Source organism: Colletotrichum aenigma (assembly GCF_013390185.1).
Source record: "Colletotrichum aenigma strain Cg56 chromosome Unknown KSG_Cg56_contig17, whole genome shotgun sequence".
NCBI lineage: Eukaryota > Fungi > Ascomycota > Sordariomycetes > Glomerellales > Glomerellaceae > Colletotrichum > Colletotrichum aenigma.
The window spans coordinates 15,134-33,093 of NW_023500923.1; the positions used below are offsets into that span (position 1 = coordinate 15,134).

Consider the following 17,960-nt stretch of genomic DNA (forward strand, 5'->3'; position numbering starts at 1 on the left):
CCATTGGTTACGAGCTGTCTAGGGCAGCTAAGTGTGACACAATCGATAATAATACTACGTGTAGTATTGTGATCCCCTGTTCCACGCTGAGGTATATAGTTGCCCAGCTATAGGGACGAACAGCAGCATGCGTGGCACAGTACGATACTTGGGGTCAGAAAGAGCACCCGCCGCCCCGGACACCATGACCCCCACGCCCGCGCCACCATCCTCGGCGTTGAGCCTGTTTTCCAACAGTCCCACACTCAGCTAGCACCAGACTGCAGCTAAGGGGAGCGTTCATTTCACAAAGCAGGACGTCACAGGATATAGCACTAGCTACGTCGTGGTTAACCTATAAAACAAGAACAAAACGCATAATCATTGTACTCAACTAAACAAACCTTAACATACCGGCTAAGAGTAGTGTTTAAAATTACTCATTACTCACTACCTCCGTCCGTAGTATGCCGCATAGTCAGCTTTGTGCGGATGTGCCTGCAAACTCGTCCCACCACTAGCATTATCGCTTCGTACTCGCTATAGGGATCTTCTGGACCCAGGCACTATCAGCCGCCTGGCTTCGACACTACTGACTCCCTTGGTTCAAAGCCATGTAGATTTGTGTGGCTTTGACTCCAATACTTCTAAGGCTATCTATAGTGGTACCATGGGCCTCGACCATTGCAGGTCTTCCACTGCGCTGCCCGAAACCTGAGGTCTCCTTCTTCTCACAACACATACAATCGCCGTAACCTTCAACCCCCAACGACTAGACAGACACAGTTGTAGCTCATGTTCATGAAGTGAAGTGCTGCGCGTTTGTCTACGACTACCACTATCTAGCCTCAAACTAGTAAATGTTCCCGTCTCCACTACGGTTTTTCCGTTCTAATTCTGGACAACCCGTTGAACTAGGGTCAAATGGCTAGTAAACCCAGGATGATTTACTCTGAAACACACCGAGGGAGACGCCTAGGCCCGTCTTTACTATTTAGGGTTTCGTAGCCTGTCTACGTCAGCCTGCTGATGGGGCTGGAGAGTAGGGGCCGGGGCACGTTAGCTAAAAGAGAACCAAGCCAAGCCAGTTATTGGCGTTGTGGGTAGAATGGTACATGCGTCGAGGGGACGTGTTTTGTTGGATTGACTAATCGCGTTATCTCCTTCCAGAGATTCCAGTGATTGTGTCAGAGATCTAGAGAAACATTGGCTAGAAGACTCAACCTCACTCTTCAAGATGAACTCTTTACTATCACGGTCGGAACAATAACCTATAAGGGAGGCAAGCGTGTTAATGTCTAAACACTCCCTCTAGTCTTCTCCTCACGGTTCTTCGCCCATCGCCTCGGCTCTCCATAAGCAAGAGAGAATCTAATGGGCATTATCCTGTCAAGACTATTGATACGTACTTATTCAGGGGTTCCTGCTAAAGCCATGAAATCTCTTAAGTTCCTCTATCCTACAGCTCTGAATATACCTAACCTTGGTCCTTTGTAGCAGCATCATAGCTAGCTATAGATCTATAGCTTTCCCTGGGCGCCTCAGCCGAGCGCTCTCTGCTGAATTCTAAGAGCCCCCCCCTACAGCCCCCCCTAACCCGCCTGCCCGCTGTTATACCTTGATAACAACCGCGGTATTCTCACGCGTTCTAAGGACTAGGACCTTTCATTAAGCTAGTAACAGGAGGTTGGATGTTACATAGAGGCATTAGTCTTGCAGCAGACAGGCATTCTAATACGTAAGGTATAATCAATAGTGTTAACATGAGCGGGGTTTAATCATCCAACTTAAACGAACGGAGGAGCGGACTGAAAAGTCAGCTCTGTAAGTAGTCTAGCTTATGCTTAGGCTATTGTATCGCTAGGAACTAACTTAACCACGCAAACCAATAACGCAAGTATATATGGAGACTACGATATTAATGATATTCTCTATCGCAAAACGGCTTGTCTCAAGCTATAGCCGTATATTACAAGCTAAGACAAAGTTGTGTGCTCTGTTCAGAAGGTGAAGGCTATATAAGTATTGCCACACACGCAGCCGATACAGTCCAAAACAGCTTATACAGGCTACGCCGACGTTCTTCGTAGACGATCCTTTAGATAGACGAAACGACAGTAACATCAAGAGGCCCATCCAAGCATCTAAGTAAAGTAGCTCATTGGACAAACTGTAATCACATTCGTCCAATGCTGGACAGCGCTGCCGCAAGTGCAATAAAGTCAATTTTGCCCCTCATACTTGTTAACTTGTTGATTTTCCCCCTGGGATTTGATTGTTGGTTAACTTGCGAGTTAGTCAATTACAGCAAGGTCTTACCTACTCCGTCTTCCAGCTAGTAGAAAGACACATATTCTAGTCCCCATCCCCCTTTCTCCGTATCGATTAGTGGAGCAATGCCTTCCTTAAGTAACATCTAGTCCAAAGCCTTATAGCAAGTTTCTTGCTATTGTTGCTATTGTTGCTGATGTTGTTACTATTACACAGGCTATGACGCCCCTCTGCCTTCAAGCACCACTTGCGAATCGCTTACTTATCTAACTATATGCTTCCTAATAGAGCAGCGGATGGGATACGTCCAACCGAAGGGCTGGAGGTACCACGACGGGAGGCAGGACTTCTCGGGGGCACCTATTTATATTAAACCCAAGGTAGTAAGTGAGACCCCTACCCCTATCAACGGGAGACTCGCTGCTCTGAAACAGAAGAGCGGACATCTAACATCAAAACATATATTCATAAGCCCTAATCCGGCAGAATATCCTACCTGGGCCGTCAGCACGTCCTGTATATACACTTGCTCTCATGCCCCCTAGAGAAAGTGTACCTAGGCTGCTTCTATCATATGTCTTTTGGGTTTTAGGATGTTGATATTAATGCGTCGTTGAGGGGAGATTTATAGAGCCATACCACGATGGCGCCTCAGTTGTCTCATGAAAGCTAGACATCGAACTGTGGAAACCTGAATAGCGGGTTGAGATTGGAAATCCTCCCTCCACTTCACTAGTGAAGAACAGAGCCCCCTAGCCTGCCTGGGAGGTGTTATCAAGCGCTAGCCATAATAAGTCATTATAGCATCATCTCTATGCCCTGCGCCGTCTGCAGAGATGGGTAAATAGCTCGTTCCTACTCCGAGAAGGGGTTCATCGGACCATTGGAACCTGAATGGGGAGGGGGGTGGGGCCTTCGAGACCGTGGTGTGGAGGGCCTGTTCACCTACCCACAATTACTGGACCAATCTTTCAGACGGGACCTGCTAAACCGACCGGGCCGCTCGGCCGTCAGCTGTCACACCTATCCAGCGTGGTTCGCGACTAGCGCGCAGCACTCCCCACCCTTCCCTCGCTCCGGATCCCGCTGGCGGTGCTGTGCCTTGGCACTCCCCGCAGGACTGCTCCGGCTGGAGATGACCGAGACCCCGGCGCATCCTCATCACCTCACCCCAAACCACGCAGCTGTGGGTCTAGACCTCAGCAGGTGGATACTGTAGTTTTGTAGTTACAGAGTCGTATTCGACCGGGCCAGGTTGCAAGATAGCGGGAATCAGGTGCAGAATATCTCCCTTAACAGCCGAGAAGGAGATTGGAGGATACATTGTCGGCAATTGCTTATGGTCGGCCACCCATGTCGTCGGTTTAGAGTTTCGGCTTCGCGTTTTCACCATCTATCCAAGGGGCCAGTGCGGCGGTGCCTGCATGTCTGGCCTGATTAAGCACGACATCCCTGATCCCTCCCTAGCCCTACTCCGTACCCACCCTCTGAGGCGTTCCTACTCCTGGCCAAACGTCCACAATGAGTGATAGTATCATTGAGTGGGGTCTACAAAGACAGGGGGTAGGATTCATTGAGATCTTGGAGAGAAGCATTCACTGAGCGTTCTGCGCCCGAACGGCACTAATGATAAATGCAATTGAAGCTGCTAGCGAGGTACCTATTGATCCCGAAGTTCCGGCCTATAGATGGATGGTTTAATTGAATTGAGAAAGGGTTTGGAGAGATCTAATTAGACCATTTCCCATGGTTCATATTGAACCACCCCAGAGCTAACAACTTCCAACTCGTCCTTACGTAAGCATCCCAGTATAGCTCCTATGATCGAGACAACACAAACGTCCGCCCATTTCCATGCCATCTAATGATAGTAAAACCCTATCCCAACAGTAACTTATAGCCTATAGCAAACAAACATTCCAGGGTATATTTTATCTCGAAGTAAACAAAAGCCATTATGGAGGTTCTTCTGTTAAATCGGACGAACATGTCCAACTGCCCGTTGCCCTCCCAGACAGCCGAGCTGAGCTGTGCTACTAACGTCCATATTCAGACTAAGTCCTCGGCTAATACTACCGCTGAAGGGCTGGTTCATACGAACTAACGTGGTTGGCTGGTGAGGTTGAAGACTTCCCTGAGGTGCACTCCGTCGATCGTATGCCCGGTTATGATAATGTTCAGGTCCTAAATTGGGTGCCGAAGATTATAAGCGGACGGAAGAGACTAGCAGGCGCGGAACGCCGGGCGCCAAACCATGGACAAGCGGCGCAGCCGGAAGACATCTTGATAGTGAAGTTAGTATGCCAATTGCTGTTAGAAGACTAGGCGAAGAAGGAAGCAGTGATTGATCCAGGAGAATCACGCAAGTATTCTGAAAAGTAAAAAGCGCTAGGAAGTAGCGGGATATTAGCAAGGGCCTACCCTTGGGGTTCAAACTTTAACGCTGCTGCTGAGCGCTGCTCCTTGCTCACGAGGAGCTGCTATAGTAGTACGGGAGAAGGTTGCTTATAGACCAACACAGCAGTCATCAGTTTGTATTGCTTACGGTCGTAGCTGCATGTCTGTGTATAGGGAGAAGAATAGGTTTAGGATGAGATGGGAGACGAGAGGTCTTTCCATAAATGGGAGGCGATGTTTGCGACTTTCGCTCAGAAGAGGCAGCAGCAGCAGCAGCAAGACCACCGGTTTATGACAGTAGGCGCCAAGGTTAAAGCATCTCCCCACTGACGAATACTGACAGGCTCCTTTCAACCGGGTGGTAGACGGAAGAAGTAACCATTCTAGTTACGAGGACGGCGAAGGAAGATGTAACGTCTGCTACGGATAAGCATAGCTCGTTCCTAACCGCAACAGCCTAGACACAACAGCAGAAGATCGCAAGGCAGCCCAGCAAGCATTCTATACGATGGATAGACACCCTAATATGTGCTTGTGATTAAACTTTGTCACGGACATTCCCCCTCGATTGATCAGATATCTCCTCACCTTAACTACACGTCCTCTAACGACAGACACTTAAGTGTCCACTTGGTACTCTCCTTCGATATCGAAGTTTCGGTATTCCGCGTTACTATCTGACTAAGTTATCCCTCGCATCGGCAGTGCTGGCACGCTGTATGCGAGGTACCGATCGAGCGGACTATAAACCGGAAATGCCGATCCACGTTTGAGGCTCAAGGCCCTTCCCCATTTTCCCCACCCGATATTATCTAGTCGATCGGTCTCATCTTTCAGCAACGGCTTTAAATGTCCATGACACCCCTAATATAAACGTGGGCTCCGGCCTTAACATCAAAGCTCATTACCTTCTTCACAGCTTTCCTTTCTACTCATCGCTATCGAGCCAATTCGACACTATGACTAGCTATCAATTACCTTCACTCCACACACTAAACCGCAATATCCACAGAAGCTATCGAGTACATCCACTGTCTTGAAACAAAGCTCTCCATGCCTGCCTTTCCTCGCAAGCCTCGACGCCATCGGTGCGGCAAGGCCGCCTCCCCTATGCCCATAGCATATACACCTCCGTGGGTAATTAGCAGGCTCCCAACAACTAGGCTTCTTCCGTTAGCTTTAACCTAGCCATCAAGTCCACCTGCTAGGGGGGACTGAGCATGGCCAGGCCAGAGATACTAAGGTTAAGGTATCCTGAACCCCAAACCCGAGGAACCCCACGGCGGTCTAAGCCAGCGCACTAAGACCTCCAAGTTCAAGATCCACGTCGATACCACCGCCACCCGGGTACTCCGGTATTCTGACTGTTAACTACATCGTCGGGCCGTTGATCCGTCAGCCGAGGAGCACGAGAGCACCTCAAACTTCCCTTAACAAGCTCACTAATGTGATGACGAAAGGGAAGATCATCAACACCAACTTTAAGCAGCGCGCGGGGCCCTCGAGCCCCGCGGTAGCATGCTGCATTCGACTTTGCGATGAGAATGGTCCATGGAGTCATTGACGTGACCGCAGATAGTGCTGGCAGTAGCATGACCGACATCCATATTGCCTCATCCGCCGGCGTCCGTCTCGGCGACGCTGTTGTTGCCAAGAAGCTCCTCGTCTTCAAGAAGAAGAATGCTAGAGATCCGGTTCCACGTATCAATCTCTATACCACACATAATAAATATCTGATACTGTGACCTAACAGGGATCGACAGGCGGCCTGTCAAAACATGAATTGCTCACGGAAGGGTTTCCCCCTTCGGTTTCCTTAGGGCCCTGTCATTCTTCCGAGGTGACAGAATTCATCATCTAGCCGTCTCTCGGTCTTCCCAGTGCAGCAGGGGTAGCCACGATATACTCGATTTTGCGCAGGGGATGAGACTTAGCTTGCTATATAATGAGGAGTTCCACTTTAATACTAAACCCAAAGGTGAAGAGAAGCAATCAACTACCCAAACATCAGACGTCGGGCGGCCTACAACGGGGCAATCAGATGACACGATCGCGCGAGCGACAGGAATTCACTCGGAACAGAAGGACTGTACTGAATCCACTATGATGTCGCAATGAGATGGTCCTGGGCGTAGCAGGTTGGTAACTGAGTGTTCACCTCTGGTAACCTACCTAAGGCAGGTGATTAATCACCTGGCAATGGTCTCACCGGTCAGAGGCCCTGTTATCCTCAACCTTGCCCAAAAGCTTAGTAGTACTTCTCGCTAAATGAGTGTTGGCCGGTAAAGCTTCAGTGAAAGAAATCGTAGTAGCGAATGATACGGGTGGCCCTAACCTAGAAACAAACGTGTTTAACTCTGGGCTTTATAGGTTATGTTTAAGCTGGTCGGCATGATGGGCAATAACCGTGTAGGAAAAGGAATTCTCGCCCATACGTAGTGAAGCAGATATATCGGCACATGCGGTCGGGTTATACAGGGTTAGTAGTATCAGTGAGAAACCCCCAACCCCCCTGACCCCCCAACCCCCCTTATCAACGCCCCTTTGAAATTTCAGACCTATAGCTTAACCTATACCCAGCCCAGTGTCTCGGTTCAGCTTCAAAGACCCCAGTATGTCCAACTGACGCAAGCAACATCATCCTTGCGGCCTATCGAGTGCGATTAACCCGAATGCGGATCTGGCGAACTGCCGGGTTGCGAATCATCGGGTTACAAGGCGTTCCATCACGAAGAGGCGCGGAGTGGCATTGCATGCTTTATGTGTGCCATTAAAGACCAGACCAGACTAGACGCCAAGCCAAGGTAGCTAAGTCGGGGGAGCAGAAAACACCTAGCAATTACCCAACATCGTAAACAGAACTATGTACAAAGTGTAGTGCCTACGAACTTCAATTGCTGCGGACGAGGAACGAAGGCATAGGATTTAAGAAGCCCAACGAAGTTAACAGAATTACGCAGATGATTAGGTTTCCGTCAGGCGCTATATTCAATGGATGCCTGGGCCCCTCGGTCCTGCATTGATGAGATGCAATTCTAGGACCTGATAAAGCATCATCGTCGACCTATTACTGTCTCGGCAAGCTGAATCCCCTTTAGCCAGGGAGCTGACCGTTGGTTTTGTATCCTCTCTCTCACACCCGCCGTTCGTTTACGCCCCCACAGTTTCTGTAGCTTCTCTGCTATCTCGCAGAAAACGACACCACAACCCAATTGCCATGCTCTCCACATGCTGGAGAATGGCTATTAACTGCCACTAATTTATCACTTGACAGCGAACCTAAGCAGTCGCGCACGACTAGGCTTTTATCTAGGCTATTTCTTTTCCCCCTTTTTTCCCCCCCCCTTCCCATTTTCAAAAGAGAAAAAAAGAAAGTCCTTTTTATCCCTTTTATCCTTTTCCTTCTCTTTCCTTTTTATTCTAATATCAGCAAACGTTCGTCTAGACATTAGCATATGCAAAATTCAGTTTCAACGTAGGTCTCATCATCAACATCGTTCTCTTACGTGTCTACCTTCAGTCCGCGCCTGGTCTGCTGAAAGTGATCCATAAGCTACCGCAGCCTGGGAATACTGAAATGGTTGTAGGCCAGGCGGCCGAGAGCCACGCGTTGCAGCCGGGCGTGGGCGCTCTACACTAATATACTAAAAGGGGAACGATGAGTTGAGCACTTTACAGACTTAATACAAAAAGAACGGTATAAAAGGCTTGAAAATTCGCTAAGGAAAGCGCATGCTGCGCAGCCGCGGCCTATGAATCTATGTGGTGTCTTCCCGACGAAGTCTGTAGCCCACGCGATGTGAGGCCTTAATGCCTATGTCCCTAAACTCCGAAAACGCCAAAAAAATCCCGTTCCAATACTTATGAAGTATTATAGTGTGTGTCTGGCAGTCTGCTACCTTCGGCCTCGGCGATTCTGCTGTCTTCGGCCTCGGCGATTCTGCTGTCTTCGGCCTCGGCGATTCTGCTGTCTTCGGCCTCGGCGATTCCCGGCAACTTAATGCCAGTGAGGTGGACAAATGAATTCAGTACTATGGTACGGGGCATAGACCGCTAGTCCGAATGAGCGTTCCCCGGGGCGGGGGGGGGAGGGTCTAAGCGCCTGGACCGTCAACCTGTGCTATGTATCGCTGTTCCCGTAGGATCCACACCTTTAGAGCAATACAGGCTCTTCTAGCCAGGAGAGCTAATTAGACCGATGTTGACGCAGTTGAGGTCTACGTAAAGCCCAACCGCGGTCAAGCATGTGCCTCAACCGGCGCGGAGCAAAGCCTGTCTGTCACAAGGGAGCACCCATGATCAGAGGCTGACGATGACTGCGACCAGCCTATCCGTCTGTTATTACCTATCCTATGTGTATCTCTCTACGTCCTCTCGGCTCTGCTGAGTGGGACCCTCTTGTTATATAGGGAACAGCCATTGAGAGGATTAGGAGGCTCTTCGACCGAACACAAAGGTACTTATCACAGCCCGTTTTACTCCCGCTGTCTGCCGGCCTATTGCTACTAAAGATCGTACGTTCCCCAGCAAGCCACACGCCGCGTTTATCGAATCACTATCTCCGACTTGTTCTCTTTCGAAATGTCGTCTCCTATATCTCAGGGCTGGCTGGCCAGGCTGTTTGGGCTCCTTGTGCTCTTCACTCTCTTCCAAAGCATCGCAGCTCAGGATCTCGGCCTTCAACTTGACAAACACGCCCGGGATAAAGAGCAGCATATCCTTTACTCCTCTAAGCTCACCTTCACTAGAGACACAACAACACTTTTCAACAACGACCAACTCTATAGGCTTGCTGACTTAGCGTATACCCAAATGCAGGCCAAGTTCAATGTTGATCACATCAGGGCACAGGACCAGCCCGCCATGATAGCCGTTATGGCCGTTGAAAACAACATCTTTATCTCGTCCAGCCAGAAGGGAGACGGCCCTTCTCTATACGGCTACGGCCCCCAGCACCCCAAACCACGAGTCGTCGCTGCCCTTAACCGGTGCCAAGCCAGACTACAGAGCCAAAAGAAGGTCCCAGTCAACCAGAAGCATCGAACCGAGGCCGGCTGTGCGGAGATTTTCGCTGTTCACCAGGTAGGTCCTGCTCCTTCCGCTACCAGGTCCTTCCCCTGGATCAAGGCGCCAAACACCGACTCCTCTATATCTAACACCTCCTAAGTACCATTTGGACAGCGATAGCTCGCAGCAAGCTAACAATCACCCACGCTCCATCCGCATCGTGGCCTACGGTAAAGGGGGCCGGACAGGCGTCGCAGGCCGTAAGTTTATACTTGTCCTGCTACATGTATGCTACATGGGTGACGTCGTGCTAACGGGCTCACTGAACAGCTCAAAACCCCTGTGGCGGCGGTGAAGTCGTTAACCAAGAGGGTCGCCTAACGTGGGGGTGCAAGCAGTTCATGGCGGACGAAGGGATCGTCGTGCCACGGAAGCCCGGCAAGAAAGTCGACATAAAACTACCACAGCCGTTCCCAACGTTCACCCATAAGCAAATTAGCATCGTACCCCAAGCCTCTCCACGCCGAGCGCGCCTAGAGGGGCAAGCATCAAGGAACCAGCCAGCAGGGATGCTTCGCAGAACATCCGCCAAGCCAATAGACACCATATTCTAGATCTCAGCAGCGGTCGCGGTCGATCATTTGATTAGTAGCTGAGATCCACGCCATGAAATAAACGTGAGCTCCTCAACCGAGATACTCAGTAGCTGGGCTTTCAGGCGAGGGAAGGGCGACGGTTCGGACCGCGGGATAGACAGCTAGCCGTCCGGCGACCGTACACTGTCTGACGGTCCATAAAAGAGCCAACTTCATACCAGGCCATATGTGAGAGGCTGTTTGGTTTCACAGCTGGAAGCGGTGAGCTATAAGGTACGAACAAGGCGAGATTGAGAGCAGGTCGGGAGGGGGGTGTGTTACGACCGCTACAGTTGGTCCCTGTAGGATTGTAACTATATAGTACAGAACAGGAGATAATGACATCGGATTTGTCATTACCGAAGCTTTTGCTTTGTGCCACAGTTGGTTGCCCTGACCCGCTTGTAAAAGGGGGGGGAGTAGATAGATAGTCAAAATCAGAGCTAATACTGATACCTCTCCACCCACCTCTATAAACATCCCAAATCCGTCCCTATCCGGCTACAGCCTACAAGTCAACCCTACCCAACCGTAAGATAGGCTTACCTCTCTGTATATTTAATGTCTTCCAGTCTTGTCACGCATATAGTAATCTATGCCGAAAGCCCTACAATGCGGCCTAGTAGGCACGTGTTACGGTCAGCTATCCGACAGTAGGGTCTGCTAACAGAAGCTGGGGATTGATACGTTCTAACAGTACACTAGGTCGTGGTCGTAGGTCGTAGTTCGTAGGCTGTAGTAGATCGGGTCTTCAGAGGCTAAGGTGATCAGTCTTAGACTCAACAAGTGATTCGCAGTGAAGGTAAGCTGAGAGTATCCGTGAGGATGAATACTAAGTTGATTGCTGAAGAGCTATGGAAGTCTGACCATGAGCCAGGCTCAGGGTCATACTATATACAAGTCTAATTCTGAACATGTTCCTTTGTACCTTGGGTCGATCTGGATCATTCTGATCCAGAACGATCGTTTGGCCCCCAAGTCGTGTTGGATCATATTGATCCAATATGATCGTTATCTTATCATCACGTGACTTGGACCATAGTTCTTCCGTTACCGAGTGAGTCCCTGTTGTTCCCGTGATCCTGCAGTACAAATGTCCTGTCCTAGCCGCCCGATGCCCAAGTGGGTCGGTTAACTGTTATCCATGCATAACGGGTCGTAACAGCACGGTATTACCGAGAAAAAAGAAAAAAAAGAAAAAACTAAAACAAACTGGTGGTCCGTTCGGCGACACCGCCATGTCGAGCTAAGCTCGGCTTACTACAAAGACACACAGCCTGTAAGCTCTCCTTATCAGCACTCTTACTAACAGACCATTATCAGTGTACCAGGACCAAAAAGAGTAAACGGGGGTAAAGCTTTGACCCGGAGTATAAATTATAAACCAGCTTGGGACAGTGGCTGAAAACAACCGTTCCGGGTTAAACCAAAAAAACCAAAGGGATAATGGGGTGAAAAAAAGAAAACAAGAAAAATAAAATAAAATGCAAGGCCGACTAAGACGACACTAGCATCAAACGCATTCAATTTAGGATTTAGAGTGGGTTGGGTTTCTCCCGCCAAGGCTCACAGCGGGGCGACTAGAAATCGTAACTTATCCCAGCCGATACTATCTTCGCCAACGCCGACGCCGTTTACTAAGCAGATCATCTTGTTAGGCTGGACAACCTGCCTTTCCGCTACTATATATATTTCTATCACCTTGTGGGGATTCCACATACTGCGAAGATGTGCCCTGAATCATGAGCCCAGGAATCCGACGGTTGACGTGACAGGGTGCAACGCAGTGCTGTCAACGCTAGGTATAAAACCCCACGCCAACGTCGTCACGCTAACCCAACAGGACCTGTTCCCAAACTCCCTTCTCCTGTCAGCCGTTCGCCTTCTCTATTTCCCATCCCTCGCCTACCTTTCCGACCCAGGGTGTACCTTCTCCCGCCCCATTCGGTTAAACGGTAACATTCGTCTTCGTTCGAATGTTTGGACAACGACCCCTTCTTCTCTTCGTCTTATGGGCCCACCTATGGTACGTCTTTTGCCATGGAGCCCCAACGACGGTCAAATACGTGTATCGTGGAGATATGAGACCCCCTAAGGAGATCAAAAGGCTTGGGGGATTCCTCCCGAAGGGCCAGACAGGCTTCCAGTCTCAACCCCCAAACACCAGCCTCTTCAATCACATGAAAGGTACCCCCAACATCCAGAGCCGGGACGATGACGGGTTCGTTTCCACCAGTGCCAGCGAACCCGTGGCAGCGACATTTGTTTACAAGAAACCTTCCGCCTTCGTGTACAAGATCCACGCCACGCCTAACATGGTCGACACCGTCGGCACCCTTGGCAAATACAGCGACTTCGACGCGGAAGAAGAGTTCGCGGCGCTAGGAGGTATCAAGTATGACCAGATTGTTTCCTGGAGGACGTTGGATGGCAGGAACCTCGGAAAGTCAACGCCAAACAAGGACTTTGACAGGAGAAAGTACAGCTCGTCGGTCGCCGGCGGCGTGCAATATCAGCTGGCCGGTTTCCCTCCAAACCACAAGGCTTGGCGCGAAGAGCCCTGGAAGAAGCACAAGCCCACAAAACGCGACATTGATAAGGGACCAGACCCGGATCTCGGTTTCGCAGAGGTATGCATCGTGGGATTGTCTGGTGTGGCCCTCGAAGCTAACTCATGACAAGCAAACCTCGCCACACAGCTCGTCTTCGGGCGTCCTGCCACCGCGAGAGCCCTCTAGTGAGTGAGGGGTCCCTCCCAACGCCACGTGAAAACCCTACTCAGTTATTCCATGCCGGAACGCGTCGAGATACGGCCGTCCGTGTACAGCCATTGGCCCGACTTGTCCGGAGCCCCACCCGTCACCCCCTGCCCGACTTGGAAATCTCGACGCGTTCCCTAGGGTCTCTGATTGGCCGGCATGGACTTCAGTGTCTCCACCTTCAATTGAAATCTCGACGCGTTCCGAAATAAACCCCTAACATACTGGCAACTTCAAACACCTACTAGGTGATGGTTGAAATCCTAACATACTGGCAACTTCAAACACCTAACATACTGGCAACTTCAAACACCTACTAGGTGATGGTTGAAATCCTCACCAAATGGAAAAGTGGGGGGTGACATACATGGGGTAGGTGTTGGTTGAAGAGGTAGGGGGTAGGTGTTGGAAGAAGATCTCAGCGAATTCTGCAGTAAAAAGTGTGCATTTAACTGCAAAATATAACGTCAATTCAGGACATGAAGTGTGCTCAGTTTGGAGGTAAAACTACGACAGATTGATTTATAAGTGAATTTATTGCTGAAGCTACAGTTTTGATGTGGTGTTCGCTGCTCCACCCCCCCGCGTTGATGCTATTGGACCGCACCGCCAATTCCACCATGGACAACTGGCCCGTGCGCTCAAGAGCATTCCACTTGGGCAGGAAGTTGATGGATGGCACTCACAAGTTACTATGGTTACCCAGAGTGGGTAGTAGAAAACATTCATAGAGCAAAAAGCATAAGTCAGTGTATCAATAACAGGAACAGGGACAGATATCTTGATCTAAAGAGAATTATAACAACGGCGTTGAAGATGGATCCATTTATGGTTGCTGAGCCGTTTCGTCTGCTTATCTGCACAGTTTGTCAGTTTGCAGTAGTTGCTGACGAGTCGGCCGCACATCTGAGAACGCGTCATTCGTCCATCAAACCCAAAGAAAGATGTGCTATTATCTGCAAGATCGAGCAAGAGACGTCGGTTTATAAGACACAGTCTGAAGTTGCAGAGCTAAAGCACCCCAGCCCACATATAGCAGCAATCCCATATCTCATGGCGCCCCGTAACGACGGTATACGATGCGACACGTGCTCGTATGTATGCATCCGGCTGCAGACCATGCAGCAGCACTGTCGAGAGAAACATAGGTGGGTGAATAAGTAGAAGAAGGGGGGAGACGTGAGCAAAAAAAGCCAGCAGCCCCGACAGCTGCCATGGACAACGGGCGTCCAATGCCAACGCTTCTTTCCCGGCCGAGTCGGCAGCCAGTGGTTCGAGGTGGCCCGGAGACAGACGGCCGACGAGTCTGCAGAAGCCGCTCCAAACAGAAGCCCAGCACGGCAGGCGATGGACCGCGTCCGAGATCTCCGGAAAGTCCAAGCAGAACGTGTGAAGACGAGCCACGACGAGCTGATCCGCGTCGCCAACGAAAGACTGGAGTCCAGCCCGTGGCTGGCCCGTGTAGGATGGGCGGTGCACTTAAAAGGGCTCAGTGCCAGCGCACTCTTCAACACAACAGCTCCCATCAATGAAGATGAGGTCGTGCTTCAGGCGATGTGGGCGACGGTCGACCGCGTGCTGGACCAGGCTCGAGCAACGTCTGCGCCCAATACCGTCGGGCTGGCCGTGCTGTTCGAGGCGCAGCGTACAGAAGCGCACGTCAAGCCAAGGCGGCCGTTCGACAACCGCATGGAGGACGACACGTGGGCGAGATACAAGGGCGTGTGGCTATGTCTGCTGTGTGTCTGGTTCCGCACGCAGGAAATGGACGACGACAAGCGGCCACCGTATAAACTGACGCCGTCACAGGCAGAAGCGTGGGACTTGTTCGAGCAGATGGCGGAAGTAGCCAGCACGGGGACGGGGCATCAGACGCAGGAGAAGCTGGAACGCGCAGCACTCGACATGCTCATCAGCATGCTGGACCACCAGCTGAAGGGCGGAGACTACAGCAGTGCTCTTCTCAGCGCTCTCGCGGTGATGGGCATTGCCGAGAATGGCGGCTGGGTTCAGATCACGGACTACACGACGAAGTACTCGGCCGTGGTCAAGGTAGCGCGCATGCTGGTGATCCATCAGGCATACACCGAGCGTCGTGACGAGGTCGCCGAGCTGGAAACGTCTCTGGGGAAGGATGAAGCAGAGGACGCGGCGCGGAGTTTATTCCAGCACACGCGGGCGAAGGTGCGGCGGTTCATGACGCGGACGACGGGCGACAAGGATGCGGAGCCGACACCGAAGGACTGGATTCTCGAGACGCGGACGTACGGGATGCACATCCAATATAACACAGCAGCGGCCGGTGTCATCGACTGGGTCGGTGATCGCGTGTCATACAGACGGGTACGGTTCACGATGGGGCAGCTGTCGGACGCACTACATGAGCTGGTCCGAGAGACGCGGGAGCTGCTCGCAGAGCTGACGGCGACGGAGGATTCGGGTTCGGCGGACGGTCCGGAAAGCGACGTCCGGTCACAGCTGCCAGCCATCCCATGGTCGTCGATCGAAGACGACCACAGCGAGACAAAGCCCGGGTACTCGTTTCTCGCCGACGACCGCAACAGCTGGGTTTCCGCCGGGGACGGCTGGCTGTTCATGCGGCTGGCGCGGTCGCCCGCCGCTGCGGAACGGTGGGGACTGAGCAGCATAGGCAACGGTCGCGGGACGACAGACCGGCCGTTCCAGCCGTCAGCCGTGCAGGAGTTCGGTAGGACGTTTGAACGACTCCGCGAGCGACTGTGGATGCTTCTGCACATGCTCGGCGGACAGCCGGCGCGGGCGAGCGAGCTCGCAGGTCTGCGGACGGTCAACACGGTCAACGGGGGCGTCCGCAACATCATGGTGCACGACAAAATGTTGTGCTTCATCACAGCGTACCACAAAGGATACCGGACGACCGGGCAGGCGAAGGTGATCCACCGATATCTCCCGAGGGAGGTCGGCGAGCTTATCATATGGTTTCTCTGGCTCATATTGCCGTTCTGGCAGGAGGTGTAGGGCATCATGCACGAGGCCAGCGGGTACAGCGCGTTCATATGGGCGGACGACATCATCCGGCAGAGGGACTCGGAAGAAAGCAGCGCGGCGGCAGGATTAGAAGAGCAAAGTGGTGACAACATGGATATCGGGGATGGCAACAATCACAGTGCAAATGCAGATGAGGCTGGGGATGAGAGCACAAGTGTGGGCGACTGGACGTGGAAAGAGGAGCGAACGTGGACGACAGACAGGGCGCGGCGGATCATGCAACGGACCAGCATGAGACTGCTGGGATGCCAGGTCAACGTGAGCATGTGGCGGCACATCGCCATCGGCATCGCTAACCGCTACTTGAACGAGTCGTTCGGCCGGCCGGGCGGAGACGACGCCGGCGTGGGATCGGAAGAGGGGACGGACGAGGTCGAGGACAGCCCGTGGGACTTGCAGGCGGGGCACAGCACGCGGATAGCGGGCATGATCTACGCGCGAGAGCTCATGCAGTTCGGCAGCGGTCTCGCGGCGAGGCAGCAACAGTTCCGCCGAGTCAGCCGTCAGTGGCACAGGTTTCTGGGCTTCGGCGCCGAGGATTCGGAGTCGAAATGGGGTCCCGCGGGCTGCAAGAGGAAAAAGACGGAGGCGTACGAAGGGCCACGGCTCGCAGCCAGGCTCCGACGGTTTGAGAAGCTGAGGAGAATCGACTTGGAGGGCCAGCTGCGGCAGATGACGGGTGACGACTCGGCGATGTTCCGCGGGAACCAGAGAGAAGCGGTGCTCGCCATCGCCAGCGGGCACACGCCGATCGTGCAGGTGATGGGGACGGGCGGTGGCAAGAGCGTCTCGTTCATGCTGCCGGCGTTCTGCTCGCCGGACGGAGTGACGGTGGTCGTGACGCCGCTGGTGGCGCTGCGGTCGGATCTGCACAGGCGATGCGTCAAGGCGGGGATCACATCTCACGTGTGGCAGGGCCGGAAGAACAACCAGGCGGCGTCCATCATCTTCGTCACGCCCGAGTCAGCCGTCACAAAGGGGTTCAGGGACTTCATCGCACGGCTGGAAGGGAGGCAGGCGCTGGACCGCGTCGTCGTGGACGAATGCCACGTCGTGCTCGAGGGGTCACGGAGCTTCCGGCCGCGGCTCAGAGAGCTCGGAGAGGCGATTCGCGAGTTCGGCGTACAGACGATATGCTTGACGGCGACACTTGCGCCGACGGACGAGTAGCGCGGCCCCACGGGACGGGTCGGGCCAGGGTAGGGTTAGGCAAAACGAAAAAAAACGGGACATATTTATTGACATTTCAACGAAGCAACACATATATAGGTACACAAGGTATTAAGATGGACAGTTAGATTAATAGATAGTCGTAGCAGCAGTAGTGAACTAGGCTAGCGAAGTTGATAGAGGAACCAGTGCCATGCCATGCCCTCGGGGGCATCAACCAGCTCACGCCCTTGGGGGCATAGAAAGTGCCACACCCTCGGGGGCATCAATCAGCTCATGCCCTTGGGGGCATAGAAAGTGCCACGCCCTCGCGGGCATCAACCAGCCGATGCTAGGAAGTTTGATAGCCTCCCATAAAGCTTCGTTCAACAGCGTCCGCTTGGAAAGCGTAAAAGTTTCTATGCTTTTACTTACCTATATCTTCCTTAGCATCGATATCTAGACGCCTAGGCAGGCTAGTCCCACTGCTAACCCCCGCAGGCGCTCAAGTGAAGATGTGCCTACCTGCATGGCTCTCCCAGAGCCTGTATGAGTTGCTACTCAGCCCGGTCCTGTCTATCCCAAGAGGAGGAATACAATCGCTCGAAAGATAGCAAAATCCCTAGAAGGAGGAGGATAGTATAGAGCATAGAACGACAATCCTAGTAAGCATATAGAGCTGGCCAACAGGGAGCACGATATATATAAACAGCCTCAGCAGGAGTAGCAATAGATA

The 17,960-nt window shown here is 52.2% G+C and overlaps 4 protein-coding genes across 4 annotated transcripts; all 4 read left to right on the forward strand.

The window, feature by feature from the left end:
* Positions 1 to 9,228: 9,228 nt before the first annotated feature.
* Positions 9,229 to 10,268, forward strand: CGCA056_v015038 (uncharacterized protein; the record flags this gene model as incomplete). Its single annotated transcript, XM_037330279.1, has 3 exons — positions 9,229 to 9,729; positions 9,815 to 9,914; positions 9,985 to 10,268. 3 exons carry the CDS (start codon positions 9,229 to 9,231, stop codon positions 10,266 to 10,268), a joined length of 885 nt encoding a protein of 294 aa, XP_037171326.1.
* A 2,102-nt stretch (positions 10,269 to 12,370) lies between these two features.
* Positions 12,371 to 13,034, forward strand: ctxA-0 (Cholera enterotoxin subunit A; the record flags this gene model as incomplete). The annotated part of the gene is made up of 2 exons (XM_037330280.1): positions 12,371 to 12,919; positions 12,972 to 13,034. 2 exons carry the CDS (start codon positions 12,371 to 12,373, stop codon positions 13,032 to 13,034), a joined length of 612 nt encoding a protein of 203 aa, XP_037171327.1.
* Positions 13,035 to 14,395: 1,361 nt separating this feature from the next.
* On the forward strand, positions 14,396 to 16,045 carry CGCA056_v015040 (uncharacterized protein; the record flags this gene model as incomplete). Its single annotated transcript, XM_037330281.1, has 1 exon — positions 14,396 to 16,045. The coding sequence occupies one exon, from the start codon at positions 14,396 to 14,398 to the stop codon at positions 16,043 to 16,045; it is 1,650 nt and encodes a 549-aa protein (XP_037171332.1).
* Positions 16,046 to 16,165: 120 nt separating this feature from the next.
* On the forward strand, positions 16,166 to 17,245 carry RECQL3-1 (ATP-dependent DNA helicase Q-like 3; the record flags this gene model as incomplete). Its single annotated transcript, XM_037330282.1, has 1 exon — positions 16,166 to 17,245. One exon carries the CDS (start codon positions 16,166 to 16,168, stop codon positions 17,243 to 17,245), a length of 1,080 nt encoding a protein of 359 aa, XP_037171331.1.
* Positions 17,246 to 17,960: the final 715 nt, after the last annotated feature.